Consider the following 20,963-nt stretch of genomic DNA (forward strand, 5'->3'; position numbering starts at 1 on the left):
CATTTGTCTAGCACTGTCTAAATTATAAATTATGCACAATTACAGGTTACAATCTACATGCAGTCTACCACAGGTCAATTCAAAAAAGTGGTGGCACTGCGATCTTCATAAAAAATAGTGTACAAAATATAAAAAAAGTGTTAAACCTTGACAAATACTGTATGGAAAATATACTAGAAGTTAGTGGCGTAGAGCTTAATATAGGATTAGATACATTTAAGATTATAGCAGTATACAGATCACCAAACAGTGACATAAATCTCTTTGTAAATGCTTTGGACAACATGCTAAACCATTTGACAAAAAAACATAACAAACTATTAATAGTTGGAGATATAAACATAGATCTTCTAAAACAAGACACGAACTGTGCTCAATACTTGGATACCTTGAAGTCAAACAACCTAACTCAAATAATTCAAGAACCAACTCGAATAACAGAAAGTACAGAAACCCTGATTGACCATGTAATAACAAACATTCAATCAAATCACATTAAAGCTGAAGTCCTACATACGCTTATCTCTGACCACACGTCTCAAAAAATTACAATACAAGGGAAAAGGTTAGAATACTCAAAAAGTTACACAATAGAATGTAGGGATACATGTGAGCAAAATATAGATTATCTTAAATACCTCTTACATCAGGAAAATTGGATAGACCTTTACCAACTAACTGACACGAATGATATCTGGGAATTGCTAATAAGCCACTTAACATATTATTTAAATGTAGCTTGTCCCAAAACAACAAAAAGAATATACCCTAATAAGAAGAATGTGCCACTAACAGAAGAAATTATACTTTTGAAAAGTAATATGAAAATAGAATATGAAAAATTTAGAATTACAAAAGACACTAAGCACCAGGAAAAGTACAAAAATGTAAAAAAACTATTCAAGAAAGTCATAAAGAATCAAAAATCAAATATTTTCAGTAAACAAATAAAAAAGTCTGTTAATAAACAAAAAGCCATTTGGAAAATAGTAAACAATCACCATGTATCAAACACAAACAATGATAAAGCAAACATAAAAGTCATCAAGGATGACACTGAAGTAATTGACCCGAATATCATATGTAACTTATTCAACGAATATTTTATAAACTTAACCAACACAAACAGAGAGAATGAAAATAATGACAAAACACTAGAGATCCCAATCGAGAAATATCGGTCAAACAGTATATATATCCCAGAAGTAAGTGCTAATGAGTTAAAAAAAGTTATACAAGGTTTAAAAAACAAAAAATCACACGGACCTGATGAATGGTCAACTGAACTTATTAAATCCTGCTCAGAATCTATTTTAGAACCCCTGCTGTATGCAGTCAACAATTCAATAAAATTTGGTACATTCCCCAAAGTTCTAAAACACAGCACAGTGATACCCATATTCAAAAAAGGAGCTGCAACAGACATTGAGAACTACAGACCTATCTCCCTAACATCTGCTTTTTCAAAGATATTGGAAAAAAATTTATCAAATTATATTATAAAGTTTTGTAACAAATATAACATAATAAACAGAAACCAGCATGGATTCCAGAAAGGGAAATCAATAAACACAGCTCTAGCACAGTTAATCGATTATGTAACCGAAACATTAGAGAAACACGAAGCTGCAAACACTATATATCTAGATCTTTCCAAGGCATTTGATAGGGTAAAACATGACCTGCTTATGGTCAAACTAAGCAATATAGGAATAAGAGGGATAGCTTATGAACTTATACAATCTTATCTACAGGACAGAATGCAAATTACTCAAATAAGCTACAACATTCATGGTATAGTCACTAACTTTAAATCACAAAGTAGGAAAGTGTTAATGGGGGTACCCCAAGGATCAATCCTGGGGCCCCTGCTCTTTATTTTGTACATAAACAATGTACCAGAATACCCAAACACAAAAATTGTCACCTATGCCGATGACACAACTGTTCTTGCCAGAGGTATCGACCCTAGGAAGCTTGAAATAAACACTTTTATCACCATAAACCAACTGGCACAATACTTAACTTCACATGGATTAATAATAAATAACAATAAAACAAAATTTATGATATTCAATACAATCCGAAACATGGATTTTGAGTCACAAACACTATGCATAGACAATGTGCTCATAGAAACTGTATCTTCAGTAAAATTTTTGGGAATAACACTAGATCAAAAATTAACGTGGGAAGAACAAATTAACAACATCTGCAGTAAATTATCATCTAATCTATACCTGCTAAAACAAATGGCTGAATATAATTTAACAGAAATTAACAAATGCATATATTATGGACTAATTTACCCCTATGTTGAATATGGCATAATAGCTTGGGGTGGATCATTTTATAATAATACTGTCAGAATACTGAGACTTCAAAAGAGAGCACTTAGAATAATGTACAAACTAGGCTGTAGGGAATCTTGCAAAGAGTTATTCAGGGAAAAACAAATAATGACAATATACTCCCTATACATCTATAAGGCTATAATGTTTGTTCTAAATACTGGAAGCATGACTAAAAATAACCAATTACACAACCACAATACAAAGGGGAAAGATAATTATTACCAGAACCAACACAGACTCAATATCTCAAAACAATCACCAATGAATGCCGGAAAAATATTCTACAACCAGCTGCCTCATGACATAAAACTGATATCTCCAAAAGATAATCAAATACAAACAATAAAAAAATATTTGACAGATAGAGCTCTCTACAGTATCGGAGAATTCATGGAACAAGACAATACAAGGCCAATGTACTAAAAAAAAATATGTATTTTAATTGTATTCTTATTTCAATCATGCAACAATGATAATGTGTTTTTTTTAATTTTTATTGTAGTGTAATGAAGTGTATTTTTTCATTTTTACTTTGGTGTAGTGATGTAATGTACAGTGGGATCCATGAGTATTACCGTTCAAATTGTCCACGACTATTTTCATTAACTTTTTTCTTACATCCCATGTGTTTTTAAGCGATGAATTTTTATGTATGCTGGTGCAGAAGTTGTCAACAGCTTGTTTTGAGTTTTCTTTTAATTCTTGAAGATCTTATTGGGTCAAATAAAGTGCACGAACATGGTGATGGACAATTTGCACGATAATACTAATGGATCCCACTGTACTACACAATGTTTCTTCTTTTTTGTTATGATGTACTTAACTAATTATTATTTCATTATGTATCTTGACGTTTTCCATGCCCTTTTAAACAAGGGTCAACGGAAGAAAAAATAAAATTCAAAATTCAAATTCAAATTTTCAGTAAAAACTAGGTTCGCCCATAATCACGTATGGACTCGGACAGAAAGGGGCTTCAACGAACTCTTCATAGTGGCTCAAAAATCTTACTAACATCGAACACAAAATTGTGGTGTAGAAGAGGAAGGTTAGAAACTCAGCTAGACTGAGGAAGGGGGTTGACAAAACAAACATTGATAAATGGCAACATTAAAACCACACACCCGGAACTGGAGGTCATGCATGACCAAAGTAGGGTTAAAACCATAAGACAGTTGAGCAATGAACACAGATGATAATTAAGAGTGAGATAGAAGGTGCTCATGTTACCAAATCCTTTCACCACAGGAAAGGGGTGTTGATTATGATACAGTTTTCACATTAACCCTACCCATGCAAATCCCCCTGTATTTATCAATTTTATATTGATAGATTTGGTTTATTTTACTTGGCTTTTCAGCCACTTTTGGCAAATCACAAAGATGAGGATGAGTGATGATATGAAATGGATGCAGGGACCCTCACAAACAACACTCGTGCCCAGGCCAGTATTCGAACCTGGAGTCCCTGGCATGGTAGTGCATTTTGGAAATCACTCTACCACAGAGGTAGGATATTATTAATTAAAAAAAAAATTGTAACCAAAGGTGCTTTGTGTAAAAAAATCATTTCTAATTGTGATTTGCTCTTTCCTTTCAGCATGTATTGAGAACAGGACCAAGTGTGACTTTTACAAGAAAGGAGAAGAAGCAATTATTCTAAACAAAACTACATATGATGATAAGCTAATAGTCGACTTTGAAATAGGGAATTACAATACCTGCTGTCATATCGAGTACAAGATAGAACTTCTGGTTTGGGAACATGCGGATGGAATCAATAATACAACTGGAAGGAATCTTCATTCTAAAAGAAGATTTGTCCTAAATCAATGCAGGGAGACATTCTCAAATACAGAATACAAAAAGGTTTGTGAATTGATAAATAATATTATATTTACACGAGTGCCCCACACCTTCGAATAAGCTTTGGTTGATTGATTTGTTTTATTTATTTTAGTTTGCTTTTCTGCCACTTTTGGCTAATTGCCAATATAAGGATGAATGATGATATGATGAAAAGAAACAAAGAACACCCATGCCGAGGCTGGGATTCAAACCTGGGACCCCTGGCATCATAGCGGGGTATTCTAACCACTTCACCACGAAGGCCAGCTTTCGAATAAGCCGTGCACCTAGATTTTGAGAGAAGAAATATGGATTTTTGAAAAATTGATGTCACTACCAGTCTTGCACTTTCACAGCTGCATTTCCCAACCACCAGCACAGTAACATTCTTTAAGTTTTTTTTATTAACTGTGAGATGGAATTTCAAAATACAAGGGAGACTGATTTGAACCTGAAATTTCAATAGAAGATAAAAAATATTCTACAAATTTCATACCCTGAATCAGTGGCGGTCCCTTCATGGAACAGAGGGAACAGGCTGTTCCCTCCTACTTACTGCGCTTTTGGGCTATTTAAATTATTTATATTAACATAATAAGAACACTTCTTTCTCCCGAAATCAACGTTTCCAAAAGTAACATTGAAGAAAATCTTTCACCGTGGCTGGACGTTTGTTGACGTCACCTACCCCCAACGCATCATGGTTCTCACCCCATCCTCTACCATGGTCTCTTAGTATCATGCCCTCTACTGTCTGACGCCGAGTATTTCTGACCACGCGCGAAGGTAAACGATCCCCACGGCACTATGGAAGCTGAACACTCTAGCTGTTCCCTCAGAGAGATATTGCGGATTCGCTTTTCTTCCAGTTTTTGCTATGTGCTGAAGTTTAAGCGCGTCATAAGTGATACTTTTGAGTGTAGAAAGTCCATAACTTCCTAATCTCATTGAGAACTTGCGTCTGACATTCATAACGAACTGAAAAAATCTTCTACAGTCTAAGCGTCTGCTAAATGGCTTGGCTAAACGCTGCGAAATAGCTTCCGAGGTAACAGCTCACATCCACCTGTTTCACCAACCCCAAGACCAAAGTTTCAAGGCACGCAGCGGCAGAACAAGAAAGCGAATGTTACAAGTGTTGTATGATCGACCGGCTGAGTACGAAAGCCTGTAGTTCATTGAACTTTGCAGAAAATACAACAAACCAACACACATCCTAACTGAATTAAAAACTAAAACGAAATCATACACAAGGCATTTTCAAACAAGTTACTACAACTCTGTAAAATGATTAACTGGATATTCTTCCAGTGGCAAATTATATCATTATCCTTGTTTAATCCTGAGAAGGGAGTCTGGAACAGGTCGGGTTTTGTCACATTAACAACTTCTACTAACAGGGTGGCTACTCACCGGCAATTCCGGGAATTATGCGTTAATTATTGGCTCCGGGAATTGTGCGTGAATTCTGCTTGAAATTTTCTCCGTAGACGTGAAAAATTGCAACTTTTTAAAATCCCGATACCATTGAATTTATACATATTTATTAATGACCTGAAACAAGTTTTTCAGTTTAGATTTTATTTTTATCAAGGAAGAAAAAGAAAGCTGCGTGGAAAATAAAACAGAATTCTCTCGCTAGTGTTCCTTGCGGAACAATCCATCTGATGGATGGAAGATTATTGCATGATAAAATATCTTGAAGTTGATTAGGTAAATTTAAAATTCTTATAGAATTAACAATTTTTCATAGATTACTATTTCCCGTAACATTTGTGACTTGTGTTTGTAGATGTATTTATAGTCTCGAGTAGCAGTGGCGTGCCCAGGATTTTTGTAAGGGAGGGGTAACCTATACTTTTTCTTGGTAGTCCGCCCTCATTTTGTCATATTTTCCTACCATTGACATTCTTTTTTAGGAATATTGGGCCAGAGGGGGGGTATAACCCATACCAACCCCCCCCCCCTCCTTGGGCATGCCACTGCCGAGTAGCTATGTGAAATGACAAATGTAAACTCCGCGCCTTAAATTATATATATGTACCGTCCAAGTGAATTAGAATTATTGGATTCATTGGAATCGCACAAACCATATATTGTTAATATAAGTATTTGTTTGTGTGTATGTGTGTGGGTGGTGAGAGACTGTAAAACCTTAGTTTGAAATAGAGAAAACATCTGCTTGAATTTTTGTAAAGTTCGCCTTGAAAACTGGGAATTATACTTGAATTTTATTATGGTCCTACAGTAGCCACCCTGACTAATCTATAGTGGAACCATGAGCAAAACAACCTGCGCAGACCCGCGACTCCTGTGCACCGTACTCTCGCGAGTAGGAGAGGGGGAGAGTGGACCATTCTTCCTTACGGCCCGAGGTGGAGGGAAGAAGGGAAAGCTGCGCGGGGACTTTTCGTCCCAACGTTTGTTTCCTTGTGGTTGATCTATAGCGAACGTCATGAAAAAACTCAACCATCTGTGTGCCATTATTGCATTGAGGACGTTTGAGTTACAAGAATACTCAACTCTATGAAAAAAATGTCAACTTAATCTACGAATAAAGAGATGAAATAGGTCACGACAAAATTATTTTTTTTCTCTGATGACTCATAAATTTATATTATCAAATTTTTCTTTGTTGCGCATCAACAATTTTATTTTTAATGTTTTCTTTATATTATATTACATTTGCTTTAAAATTATTATTGTCATATAATTTTAACGTGCCTCATGTTTGTCACTTCTGACATTTCAATAAGGGTTGAATTTTACTTGATCTATTGTATTATATTAAGACACCCATGCGAGGGGGAGCAAGTGCAGGTGACCTGTTCCCCTGCCTGATTTAGCACCACACGCCACTTCCCTGAATTCAATTAGCTCTATATCCGTATAAGCCACTCATTTTCTGCCACGTTTTTAGTAAATAGAAGAGCATGGGACACTTGAGTAAAAGAAAATATGGTATTTGCACAGATCATATTATGTTATGTTACAATGACTAAAGCATGAAACATTTCAATTTGCTAAGTGAAGATATTTTTGCATACAATTGATCTATCTCATTCAGGGAAGATTTTCATTGACTCAGTTAACATGAAATGAAACTAAACTTTACATCACTATACATGGTTGTATATAAGGGCAGGGTTTAGTGAATCCAAACTGCTCCCATTGCCTTAGTAAACATTTTGAACTAATTGTATAATCAAAGAACATCTCAGCACTTCAATGACTGAAAAGATTATGAAAGTTATTATTAATATCACACAAGCACACATACAAAAGCAGGTGTTTTAAAAATATTAGTTAAATGTAAAAATAATATTGTTATGGTCAATAAAATTAATGTACATCAAGCCAATATTTAGATCCAAATTAGAGAGAAAATTTTATTGAATATATTTCAAAAGGTATTTATTGATAATAAATAAATGGCTACCAGGGCTTGAAATGGACCAGAGGCATTCCGTCTCATCACAAACGGCAATGGACCATTCAGGTTAGTTTAGTATTTTTAGATGTCACTACATTTTCCTTTTCAGTGCGAACGATATTCATAATACTCTTTAATAGTACATATTTCAGCATACATATAAGATCCCCTTCTACATGTAGATGCATTGCTGCCATGAGAGAGCTTAGCAGAGTATGATGGCATCTGTTGCCTTCATCTTTTTGAAGCTTGTGGTTTTTATTTTATATTGCTCTTCTGTTTTGCATTGTTCCTTAAATTCCTGTGTTTTATAATTTCAGACTGCTAGTATTGTGTTCAACTACGTCTACAAAGCATGGTACCTGGTGCGAATTTGGCCATTGGTTAAAGGTGGTAGCCGTCGTCCGTTAAAATCAAAACTAAGCTATTTTAACAGTACATTTGAGAAGGTCATTCTTGCAGAACAAATACCTACATTGAATGATATCTATTCTGGGTAAGTTTATGTTTTATTTGGATATAAATATGTACATAGTCCTCCTTTAAAATTTAGGCATAATGAAATTAGAGAGGTTTTATTGTCCCCTGTGTGGGATTTTTCTTAGTTGTTCCCCTAACAAATAACGAGAATTTCTGTGTGGAATTTCTTGGTGGCGGCCAACTGTTGATCTTGTCACCAAAGTTCTCTGGTTTGAGTAGCTGGTTGGGCATGAGTGTTCTTTCATTCATCACTCATCATCATCATCATTACATGGTGGCTACTCTAGGACCATGATAAAATTCAAGTATAATTCCTGGTTTTCAAGGCGAATATTTTCTCTATTTCAACCTTAAGTATTACTGCCTCTCAACATCCACACACAAATATCTTAATAATATAAAACGTCTCTGTGATTCCAACATCCAAAAATTATAATTCAATTAAACGGTATACGTAATATAATTAAAATATTTAATTTAAGGTGCTGAGTTCCTATTTATAATCAGAGGCGCAACCACGCATTTTTGTCTGGGTGGGTGGGGAGAAAGTGCCAGGATAAACGTACTAATAATAATAATAATAGTGTTACTGATATTTTAATTATTATTATAATTGATTTGTTTTATTTTACTTCACTTCTTGTGCCACGTTTGGCTAATTTGCGAAGATGGGGATGAGTGATATGATGAAATTGATGAATGAGCAGCCACAAACATCCATGCCCAAGCCGGGACCAATGTTGTTGTTATTATTATTATTATTAGTAGTAGTAGTAGTAATAGTAGTAGTATCAAAGACGTTATTATCCTCGTGAATTATGCAAGAAAGGGATAGAAGTTGGTGCTAAAGCATTTGTGTTCGAACAAACAATTTCAATTATTTTTTCAACATGTTCAATTTCATAATGGAAAACAAGCGCACAAACTATTTTTGAGACAGAAAATGCTTGATAAATGCATTCCAAATATAATTCTCTTCTACATTAACATGTATAACTTTCATGCACTATATATGTTTCAACTATATGCAACGTGGACACTAAATTGTGTCCATATTCAAAGTTTCTTTAATACATATTATTATATACAAATTTACAATACAATGCATTATGGAGAACAATGAAATAATGCAAGCAAAGCAAGGCAGAAATTATTTGGATGTAATTTTTTGCAGGCTGCAATCAATATTGATTTAATAGGGTGCAAATATTTTCACTGCCGCCAATGCATTCCCTCTTTTACAACTTTTGTGCCTCCCCGATGGTGTAGTGGTAACATCGTCGCCTTGTGATCAAGGGGTCCCGGGTTCGAAACACAGGTGGAGGCACATGGCACAGTAGTTCAGATCCCACTTTAAATTGTAGATCCAGTCCCGGTTAGCCTTACTGTGCATAAAGTGGGCTTAAAACCACAAATCAATCAATCAATTTTACAACTTTTTTTTCATTTAGATAGTTCGGCGCCCAGGTCCGACTCCTGCCACCCCCCTAGCTATGGTTATAATCTTGATAAGACTAAGAAAAGCAGGAATTGCGAGCGAAGGGAGCAAGAAAATTTCACGAAAATAATTTTTATTTGCATAAAATGTCAATAGGATTGGATTAATACAGGTTGTAATTTTTCACGTCTACGGAGAAAAATTCAAGTAGAATTCACACGTAATTCCCAGAATTCAAGGAATTCCCGGTGAGTAGCCACCCTGCATTACCGTTAGCCAAAAGTAGCAGGAAAGCAACATAAAGTAACAAAAATACAAATGTTAACAACTTTTATCTACTGATACAGATCTTTCAAGTTTGAATAATACAAGGTGTTGTAGAGATTAGGGGGAAACTCTCAAAATATGAGTTGTGGGAATCGGCAGTTTTCCAAACTTCTGTCCTATTCTAAAGTACATTCACTGTCTTTATCTAAAGCAAATGTCAGAGTATTAGAGGCGAGGTAGACTTCTATTAGACATTGCATGAGTTCCTACAGTCTTCCATGTATATGATACAACAATAAAATAATAATAATAAAAAATCAACCTTTGTCGAATTCACCCTTAATATCCGCAACGTCTCATATTACAGTTATAACAATGGAAAGAATTTAACAAAAGCATAAAGAAGCATAAAATGATTCTTGTGAATAATATTACCTTGTTTGAACATAAGAATTCAACTGTGAAACAAGCAATTTATTATTATTATGTTTAAAATGAAGTTGTCAAATTTTAATTATGGAACCAAAATATCATCTGATAATAATTCAAAGTCCTCCTTTCTACAAAGATTCTTGATCTCTTCTGTAGGATTAAATTTCAAAGGTGGTTGCTTAACCCACTTGTGAAAGAGGGAACTCCATACTGAGTCTATTTTTTTTGTCTTGAATGTTAACATTTCCCATATCTGTTATGGTTTTTCTACACTAATGCATTTTTGTATCTTTTCAGTGAGGAACTAAGCCTTGTTACAAACTTTTCCGAACCATTTAAAGGAGTGGCAAGACATGTTAACAATACAGATGTGTTTGAAATTCTAGTTGGCACTGTAAGTTATATTTTGATCATGTTTCATACTTACAAACACTTTTGGGTCATAAATAGAAAAATAATAAGTCTTCTATGAAAATTATGTCAATAGTGTCAGGTTCGGTGATTGAAATTATCGAGGTGCAATTGACAATGCTATTTCTTTACTGGAGTGGGCCTGCATTGAATGGCTCTGGGGTCACCCAGCCCCTAATGAATGGGCATCTGGGGATAATTCTTGGGAGTAAATGTGGCTAGAGCATGGTGTTGATCACATCCCTCCACATGGATTTGCAATGTGCTGCTACTACGTAGCTACTAACTATACCTTTTAATTATATGCTATTCCTAGTAAATATATGTAATTTGTATCCTGACAGGGGTTAGGTGGGAGTTAACCACAATCACGAAATATGGATATTATTAATAATAATAATAATAACATAGTATGAAACATGAAGTCTATATGTCTGAAAATAACAACGACACTGGAGATGAATGATGATATGAAATTGATGAAGGAATACACACACAAAGGAACACCCATCCAGGGCAGGATTTTGTTGCATGATCATTAATCATTGTGCTTAACCACTGAGGCAACATTGAAAATTTTGTAATTTAGAAAGTGAGCTAGAAATAATTACTGAATGCATGCAGTAATTCACATAAAACACTAAAGTCTTCATAGAATTAGAAACGATGAGTTACAATAAAGCATGGATGTTCTAAATTTATCATGCAGAGAAGCCTTGCCTTACGTGACCTCACATAGATCCTTTCACCTTAGATCCAGAGAAGACACTAGTTGAAAATGAGGTTGCCAAATTTAACTCTTCCCACACGTTACAAAGTGTCATAAAGTAACTGTTGGTAATGTTACTTTTATTGCAAAAAGTAACTCTATTACCGATACAGCTACTTACTTTAAAAAGCAGCTAACTACAGTTGGAATTTCTCAAGAAAGTAATTGTTACTTATAACAGCATTTCAAGTAACCAGTCACTTCCAAACACTAACTTTAACCTAACCTACATATTATATTGATTGTTATGATTGTCTATTTACAAAATTGTATTTGAATTTTGCAGAATTACCCAAAAGAATGCAAGAATGGAAGCAAAGCCTTCACACAAGGCTTCATGTGTTGTAAACAGGTGGGTTCTCATCTATATATTTATATATACATATATTCAGTGGTTGGAAGTAGCGAGCTACAAAATTTTTAGCTGTAGCTGTAGCAATGCTACAAAATTCCTGTAGTTGTAGAGGAAATTTCACTACAGCTACATTTGTTCTCAGTGTTTTGAGGTAAACTTTGTATTTTTAGTGGAAATGTTAATTATCAGATAATTATTTTATCTTAATTGCATATATATATATATATATATATATATATATATATATAATTGTCAATAACAGGATGAATATCCAGATTTTCTAAATATCCATATAATTATTAATAATATATATATATATATATATATCTGGATTTAGTAATAATTATATGGATATTTAGAAAATCTGGATATCCATCCTGTTATTGACAATTATCATTCTTGAAAGAGTAAAAAAAAATCACCATTCACATGTTTTTCGTTTAAAATACTGCCTTCATATTAGCCTTTTAAGAACAAAATAATTATTATCAATAAAAATATGTTTATGTATACACATAAATAATTCGAAAAAATTATATTTGTTTATTGTCATAAAACATGAACTTGGTAGCATCCTAATTGTAATACTCAGGTATGAAAATTGAATTGATATGTCATGTATATAGGCACGTTACAAACACTACAGTAAAAATAAGTCCCAGAGGTAACACTGTATGAAAATATATTGAATGTCTTGACATCATTATAATAAATAATGGAATCTATTATCTAGTAAGTACAATTACTAAGGACTTCTATTGAATATCCATATGGCTGTTTATTGTTTCATGCAAAAGTAGTGAAGTAGTGAGTAGCGTAGCGAGCTACTTTTTGGTAAATGTAGCTTTAGCTGTAGTGAAGCTACATTTTTGGAAAAGTAGCTGTAGCTGTGTAGCGTTTTGATCACTGCATGTATTTAATTTCAATATTCTATATTAATGGCTTAGCCATACACCTCCAATATCCCCTGTCTCAAATTGTCCTCCTAAACTTTTTGACAAGTTTATGGGAATATTTGTACTGAATTTAGATTTACTAAACTAAAAAAAAACAACTAAATTCCATGATACAAAAACACGAAATCCACTGACCAAGGCAGTTTTATTAACATAAAAAACTCTATGCACGTAACATTTTGACTCCGTATCAGGGCCTTCTTCAGACAACGAAACAATTTCAATTTTTTTTTCGTTACAATATTTTGTTACAATTCAAAAACAAAATCTTTTTTTTTTTATTGTTCTATAGTCTGAAGAAGGCCTGATACAGGGTCCAAACGTTACATGTATAGTGTTTTTCTTACTTTAATAAAACTGCCTTGGTCAGCAAATTTAGTGTTTTCAATTCCATGGTACAGAGCCCTTTAAGAGCATATAACTGGTTGTTTACACACAATGTGACTAACTTATTTTGTTGGCATAAAGGCATATGCCAAGTCTGTTCTCATCATTCTGCTGGGAAATGCCCAAAGAACTATGCAGTCAGGGTGCGTAGGCTGTAGTAATAGAAGAAGGCTTGAGAGTAGAAGGATTTATCCCATAGTGCTGTACTATTATGACTGAATAATGTAACTGGCTCTATTTAATATCAAGTCCTTTTAATAAAAACATTCTGTTTTCCTTTATTTCTTATGTACATGGTGTGTTCCATAAGTAATTGAACTTTGTCTTGTAGAAGATTGTGTGTAGTAGAAAATAATATCGCACTACTATTTAATGCCCATGGTGCAACAGCCCTTGAGGGCCAAGGACTACTTACAGACTCCCATATGCCTCAGCAGAGGTGGCGATCATCCACCCAGGTGTGAGATGACGTGTGATCAGAATTACGAACCGACAGTCCTTGTTGTAGGTTTCTGTGGCTGGGTTACACTACTCATTCGTAGCTCCCCAATTTTCTCATGATGGTGGGTGGCCACTGGTCCCATACACAGGCCGAAATCTCAGGAGAAAAGTTGCTATGCTTCTCCCAGGAGAAGCGTGCATCCTGTAACCCGAGCCCACATCCTGACACCGTGGGCCACATGGGCATGGTGCAGGACATCATACTACTACTAATACCATCATTACACTCAGGGGTGCCCATCCTCCCTAGGACCTATGATGCACACCTCCCAAAATGTTAAACATTCCTCCCCCCCCTCCTTTATGCCGAATTATTTACTCTAATTATTTTGGACAGACCAAATTTGTGGAACAATATAATGCAGACAAATACACTATGTTGCCATTTGTCACCGGACATCCCTCAAAAAGTGCTCAGGATCGTCTGTACATGTCATACAACCTATAAAAGGTGTTGCCAGTTGAGAATACACTCATACCAGCTACAGCAGTCAGAATGGACAGACAACGCGAACTGAGTGAGGCGGAAAGAGGGATGATCATTGGAGCCCACGGCATTCGACCCGTGAGATTTCCAACAAATTTCAGATACCGCAGTCGACAGTGAGTGATGTTATCGTGAAGTGGAAGCGAGAGGGGGTCATGACATATCGAGCCAGACCCAGTAAACCGAAAATATTAACAGATTGTGACCGTCGATGCTTGAAACGTGTGGTGAAGTCAAACCGGAAGGCGTCATTACAGATGGTGGCACAGGAGTTTCGATCGGCTTCCAGTAGTGCTGCAAGTGATCGTACTGTCCGCCGGGAGATTGTCGCACTTGGTTTTCATGGTTGCGCAGCAGTTCACAAGCTGCATATCACAGCCCACAATGTGACCCGTCGGTTACACTGGTGCAAGGAACGCTGCCATTGGACTCTCGAACAATGGAAATCCATCCTATGGAGTGATGAATTGCGCTACCAGATGTGGCAGTCCGATGGACGTGTGTGGGTGTGGCGTATGCCCGGTGAACGCTGTTTACAGGACTGTATCGTACCCACAGTGAAATTCGGCGGAGGTGGCATCATGGTGTGGTCCTGCTTTTCGTGGTATGGTCTTGGTCCTCTTGTTTTAGTTCGGGGAAACATGAATGCCGATGCATACCAAAAAGTTCTGGACAATTCTGCGCTACCGACATTGTGGGAACAATTCGGTATTAGCCCATACCTGTTTTAGCATGACAATGCTCCATGTCATACGGCAGGCATTATTAACACGTGGTTCAAGGACATGGGTGTGCAAAAACTTGATTGGCCAGTCCAAAGTCCAGATATCAACCCCATTGAACACCTTTGGGACGAGTTGGAGCATCGCTTGAGAGCCAGGCCATGCTGCCCAAAAAACACCACTGAGCTGTTTGCCGCTTTGCAGGAGGAATGGGGCAAGATTCCCGTCGACACGTATCGCAAATTGGTGGAAAGTCTTCCTCGAAGGGTTGCGGACATCATTGCGGCGAAAGGTAGCCCTACACGATACTGATGTGGTGCTGCGACCGGATTAACGTACTGGTATGGGGTGTCCAGTGATGAATGGCAACATAGTGTATATATGTTTACTTTAGATATTGTTTAGAACGGAGACATTAACATTTAGAATTGTATATTAGTTAGACATTGATTGAAATGACATTTTACATAAATGATAATAACTTCTGACATTGCAAAGTTGATGCAGCAAACCTATTGATAATTTCCTTAGGCTCATGTCATTGTTAGTGTACTAAACCTTATTCTTAACAGTTTATCTGCTTTACTTGTTTTAATGCAAACAGAACGCTCCCCCCCCCTTTCCAAACAGACTCTAAAGGCATAAGAGGTGGTGTTTCATTTCAACCCTATCGCAGCGATCACCCACAGGTAGGTAGAAAATCTACACATTATAACCATAACTAAAAATTAATAACAAGTCAATGAAACGAAATGATCCCCACCCCCTATTTTGTGTGAAGATATGCCCCCTGTGGGCACCCCTGATTACACTCGGGTACACCTAAACTGAAATTACTGCATAAAGTGAAGTAACTACATTTTTGTAGTGTGATGTGTATTACTTCATGGAGTGCAATGACTTATGAAACACCCCATGTACATGTGATTGTATCATAAATTGTCACTTTGCATTATGTATTCATTTAGTGGTATTTTTTACCCACAGGGAATTCAGGGATATACTAACTTAGTCACATGTGGTGGCATAAAAGGCATTACACCAGGAAATTATACTGTACATGTAAGTAGTACCTTATGTGGATCATTTAACTTTCATATTATCAATATCATCACAGATACTATAAATAATCATGAATTATTTACATTAAATATCCCCCCCCGGACATCTCACAATTTACACAACTTAGATTAATCCCTGGCTGAACCAAAATTTTTACAACTATTTAGTAAGTTAAAATTATGCTGTGTTATATTTATATAAGCTAATATATAATAAAATAAATATATATCGTACTTTATTCTATGTACACCTATTGTAACTGGAGTGAAAGCTCTGTTATAGGTGATAATTAAATAAATTTAAAACATGGAGGGAATTGCAAAACCCACCACTATAATTATGTAATACATTTCATTTATCACAAATCATTGATTAACATGGTAAAATGGATAATTGTTAAGAACTTCATATAGCTACTTAACGTGAAATTTTGAAATTTCGTATTTCCACGCTGCACAATTTAATGGTTACATCCTATTAATTTCGAAGACTCTCTGTCTTCATTCACTAAGGGTACGGCATCTGGAGCAGAGATGGTATCTATTAATATCTTCAAAATTAATAGGATATAACCATTAAATTGTGCAATGCGGAAAAACTAAATTTCAAAATTTCACGTAAGTAATTTTAAACCGCTAGTTCAGTTGGAAATGCAAATACTCTAAATGCATTACTTATCTGACTCAAAAATAACTTTGATACGACATGGATTATATCTTCATGTATTTAATTAAATGTGAAGTTGTTGCATTTGTTACTGACTGGTATTTTATTTGTTCACAATAGCTAATAATTGAAGATGAACGCTGCATGGGGAATACCATGTGGACCGAAGGAAGTGGTGGTTGCAAGTGGAGATCAAACATAGGTACGTTCCATATACATGGAAAGAGAATCATAGCATATTTTTTCTCCAAAACAAATACTGAAACATGGGTTAGGTTATGAAAAAAATAACATCAGTGGTCAAAATGAGGGGGGATGGTACCTCTCTTCACAGCTAGCAAATTTTTGCAAAGCATCTCCCCTGGCTAATCCCAAGGCTTGACTAAACATCCCCCAAGCTAATATTTTCCACTTCAAGCACTGTATCACATACTTAACATTGAAGACTAAATGACCATCCATTATGAATAAATATTTTTTTTCAGAATTCTTAGAAGTAATGTAATTAAATGATTAATTGCCGATTTGATTATGTAATTCATGCAAAATGTTTACTAAACAAATGAGAGGGGTTTGGACTCATTATACCATCCCTTCACACACGGCCATTGTCAATAGCGACGATTGGTTGCTAAAATTTGGTGGGCAAGGACAGTTTAATTTTTCTTGGTAGGCACATATATCACATATCATATATCATATATGTGATATATGATTTATTTCATTCCTTTGACCATTGTACAGTGGTTGTTTTCCACACATGGTATGGAACATTTCAGTACATTACAATTAATAATTATTTTCAAATAGGTACAAGTATGAAGATATTATGCATAACATTTAAAAAACATGGATTACATTATAATTGATTCTCCTTGTTCTTACTACATTAGTTGCAAGGTTTACATTAATTTACATACATATAATAGATGAAATCAATACATACATATACATGTCCTAGGAGTTCATTTAGGATGTGACAATTTGCAATTTATTGTCAGGTACTCTTTCACAGAATAAAAACAATGATCTAATAGGTATTTTTTTTACATGCTTTTTATATGAGGTAGCTGATTGTATTATTTTTATATCACTTGGAAGGTTATTGAAACAGTGAACAGCCATGTATTTCGGTCCTTTCTCAAATAATGTGGTGTTGTGTGATGGTATCGTGAGGTTGCTGCCATTCCTTGTATAATATTTATGTGAGGAGTTGTTACATTTGAAGGAATCGTCCAAGTCAGTTTTTACATACATCAGCAGATGAAGTATATACAAGCATGGTGAGAGTAATATGTCTAAGTTTTTAAACAGTCGTCTGCAGGGTGTATTTCTCTCAACTCCTGCTATTATTCTGACAATTTTCTTTTGCAGCACAAAAATGTTATTACTATTAGTGGAATTTCCCCAGAAGATTATACCATATGTTAATAAAGATTGGAACATGGTGTAATATAGTATTTTCAATGTTTCTAAGTTTGATATTGATTTCAGTGTATTAATGGCAAATATAATTTTGCCTAGTTTTGTGGAAAGGTGATCTATGTGTGGGTCCCATTTTAAGCTTTCGTGAATCCATACTCCCAGGAATTTGATTGTTTTAACGTGATTTACTGTCATATTACCTAATGTAACATTCGGTTCATTTATTATTTTATTCCTTGTGTGATGGAAATTGACAGCAACAGTTTTGCTGCTGTTTAATACTAAATTATTGTCAGAAAACCATTCTCTGAGTTTGATTGTTACATGTCTGATATTAGAGTTAAGGGTTTGTTCCTTACCACCGGTGATGGCTACACTTGTATCATCTGCATAAAGAGTGGTTTTTGCTGAATTTAAATTTATTGGCAAATCATTAATATATATTAAGAAGAGTAATGGCCCAATAATAGATCCTTGTGGAACTCCACTTGATATTGTGCAGGGTTTTGAGACAAAGCTAGGTTGCACACCGTCATCCTTTCAACATCCCCGGTTACTCGGTTTTCCGTAACGACAGAAACAAGAAAGAAGGCGGGGGCATTGCCATATTTATCCGCTCGGCGCTGGCAGTAAAATTCGTAGACTTCCGACCATCCGAAGACAATGATATTGAATATATTAGCATGATAGTTAGTGTAAGTGACTTAAAACTTGGCATTTGCGCGTTTTACCGTCCACCAAATGTACCCTATACAAATCTCGCCATCATAGAAGAAATTATTTCAGATAACTATGCCAGTGAATAACAATAAGAGAAATTCAAAAAATATGTGGAATAGCCTGAAAACAATTGGTATCGGTGGCAAACGGAAAGCGGAAGAACTTCCGCCTCACCTGAGCAGTCCCTCTGAAATTAATAAACATTTTGCAAATGTCTACGACAGTGTTCCTCGAGACAACGCCATTATTGCAAAGGAGTGCAAGTATTTCTTAGAGAACTGCTTTCAAAACGATGCAAAAGAATTATCCTTTCGCCAGGTTCAAGATTCTGAGGTTGAAAAGGCAGTGTACAGTATTCGATCAAATGCTGCAGGAGTGGACAACATTACGTGCAAAATGCTTAAACTGGCCCTTCCCTTCATACTTACGGCACTCACGCATACCATAAATTTTTCTCTGAAAACCAGCCAATTTCCAAATGCATGGAAAGAAGCTCGAGTTATTCCGCTCCCCAAAAAGCAGACGTTAACCTCTCTAAGCGATTTAAGACCAGTCAGCATTCTATCAATATTTTCAAAAGTCACAGAAAAGATAGTATCTATACAATTAAAAGAGTACATTGCAAAATATAAAATCTTACCTGATTCTCAATCAGGTTTCCGTACTTCTCATAGTACAACCACGGCATTATTATCTGTCACGGACAATATTTTACGTTCGATTAACGATAAAAAACTAACTATACTAGTATTATTAGACCTTTCTAAAGCTTTCGATCTTGTCAATCATAACCTTCTCCTAGCAAAAATTAAATACTACAGTTTTTCGAAGCCTGTAATAAACTGGTTCCAATCATATCTACACGAAAGAAGACAAAGGGTTTTTTACCCTGCCGACACCGGATCATCACCGATAACATTAAATGGAGGAGTCCCGCAAGGTTCCATTCTGGCCCCCCTTTTATACACCTTATACGTCGCTGATATATCAAAGACCATCAGCCATTGTAATATACATTGTTACGCGGATGATACGCAGTTGATGATATCGTCATCACCATCGGATTTGTTAAACAAGATAGATAATCTAAACAATGATCTACATACCCTTAACAAGTGGCTCACTGCAAATGGGCTCGCAATTAACCAGAATAAATGCGTATACACAATTTTAGGCTCTAACTATTATCTTGAAAAAGTAAATTATGATACAATTAACATCAAAATTAAAAACCAAAACATAATTTATGCACCAACCGTTAAAAATCTAGGCCTTACTTTCGATCCCAAACTTTCCTGGGCAGGGCATATTTCAGCGCAATGCACAAAAGCGCTAACAATAATGAGATCACTCTACAGGAGGAGAGACTTTTTCACTAAAGAAACGAAATTATATCTCATCGAAACCCTAATATATCCTATTTTCGATTACTGTGATGTGGTGTACGGCACGAATTTACAACGTAAAATATCGAACAGAATACAAAAAATACAGAATTCTTGCATTCGTTACGTTCTCTCGATCAGGAGAAATCAGCACATCCTACCCTTGCTCAATACATACAAAATCCTTAACATGTCTAGGCGACGCCTCCTGCATCAGTGTTCTACAATATATAAGGTATTAAAATTGCAAACACCTAGCTATCTCCACGAGAAATTGATATTTAGAAATTCCATACATCCATACAATACTAGAGGTCGGCGAAAAATAGACATTCCCCGCCACTCTGCTGTCAGTTTCGAAGGCTCCTTCTCCCTCTGGTCTGCAAAGGTTTGGAATGCCCTTCCCGATTATGTTTCTTTTGCTACAACACCCAAAAACTTCAAAGAACAAGTCGTATTATTTTTATTGCAAAGACAAGAATTGAGCATTAGCTCGTACGGCTAAGCAACAGGAATCAAGTAAAGTAAAACCATGTATTTCGCAAACACTTATCTGACACAACGAATATTTATTTCATCCTGTGTGCATGCTATTTTAGTATCGATTTGGAAATTGCGTATGTACACGTGTGTATGTGTGTGTGTGTGTGTGTGTGTGTGTGTGTGTGTTAATGTATCTGTCATTGTATTCTCTTATAATTTTATTATTTTTCATTTATGTCAAATTCATTCATGTTATGTTATCTGATTTCAGTATTATTCAGTATTATAAATGTATGTATTGTAACTTTTATTCACCAGAGTTAGGTGGTAGAGCAGCCCAGGGCTGAATCTCGCTCTGTAGTAAATAAAAAGACTTTTCAATT

The 20,963-nt window shown here is 35.4% G+C and overlaps 1 protein-coding gene across 2 annotated transcripts in view; it reads left to right on the forward strand.

Moving 5' to 3' along the window:
- Window positions 1-20,963, forward strand: part of LOC145983018 (uncharacterized) — a 58,745-nt gene that overhangs the window by 24,087 nt on the left and 13,695 nt on the right. For both annotated transcript variants that reach the window (XM_083116297.1, XM_083116298.1), the window contains exons 4-9: window positions 3,954-4,222; window positions 7,955-8,130; window positions 10,549-10,645; window positions 11,718-11,783; window positions 15,827-15,901; window positions 16,688-16,769. In XM_083116297.1, the coding sequence (XP_082972423.1) occupies window positions 3,954-4,222; window positions 7,955-8,130; window positions 10,549-10,645; window positions 11,718-11,783; window positions 15,827-15,901; window positions 16,688-16,769 (765 nt within the window). The remainder of the gene's footprint in view (window positions 1-3,953; window positions 4,223-7,954; window positions 8,131-10,548; window positions 10,646-11,717; window positions 11,784-15,826; window positions 15,902-16,687; window positions 16,770-20,963) is intronic.

Source organism: Lepisma saccharinum, unplaced genomic scaffold, assembly GCF_977018435.1.
Source record: "Lepisma saccharinum unplaced genomic scaffold, izLepSacc3.1 HAP1_SCAFFOLD_552, whole genome shotgun sequence".
NCBI classification, from domain to species: Eukaryota; Metazoa; Arthropoda; class Insecta; order Zygentoma; family Lepismatidae; genus Lepisma; species Lepisma saccharinum.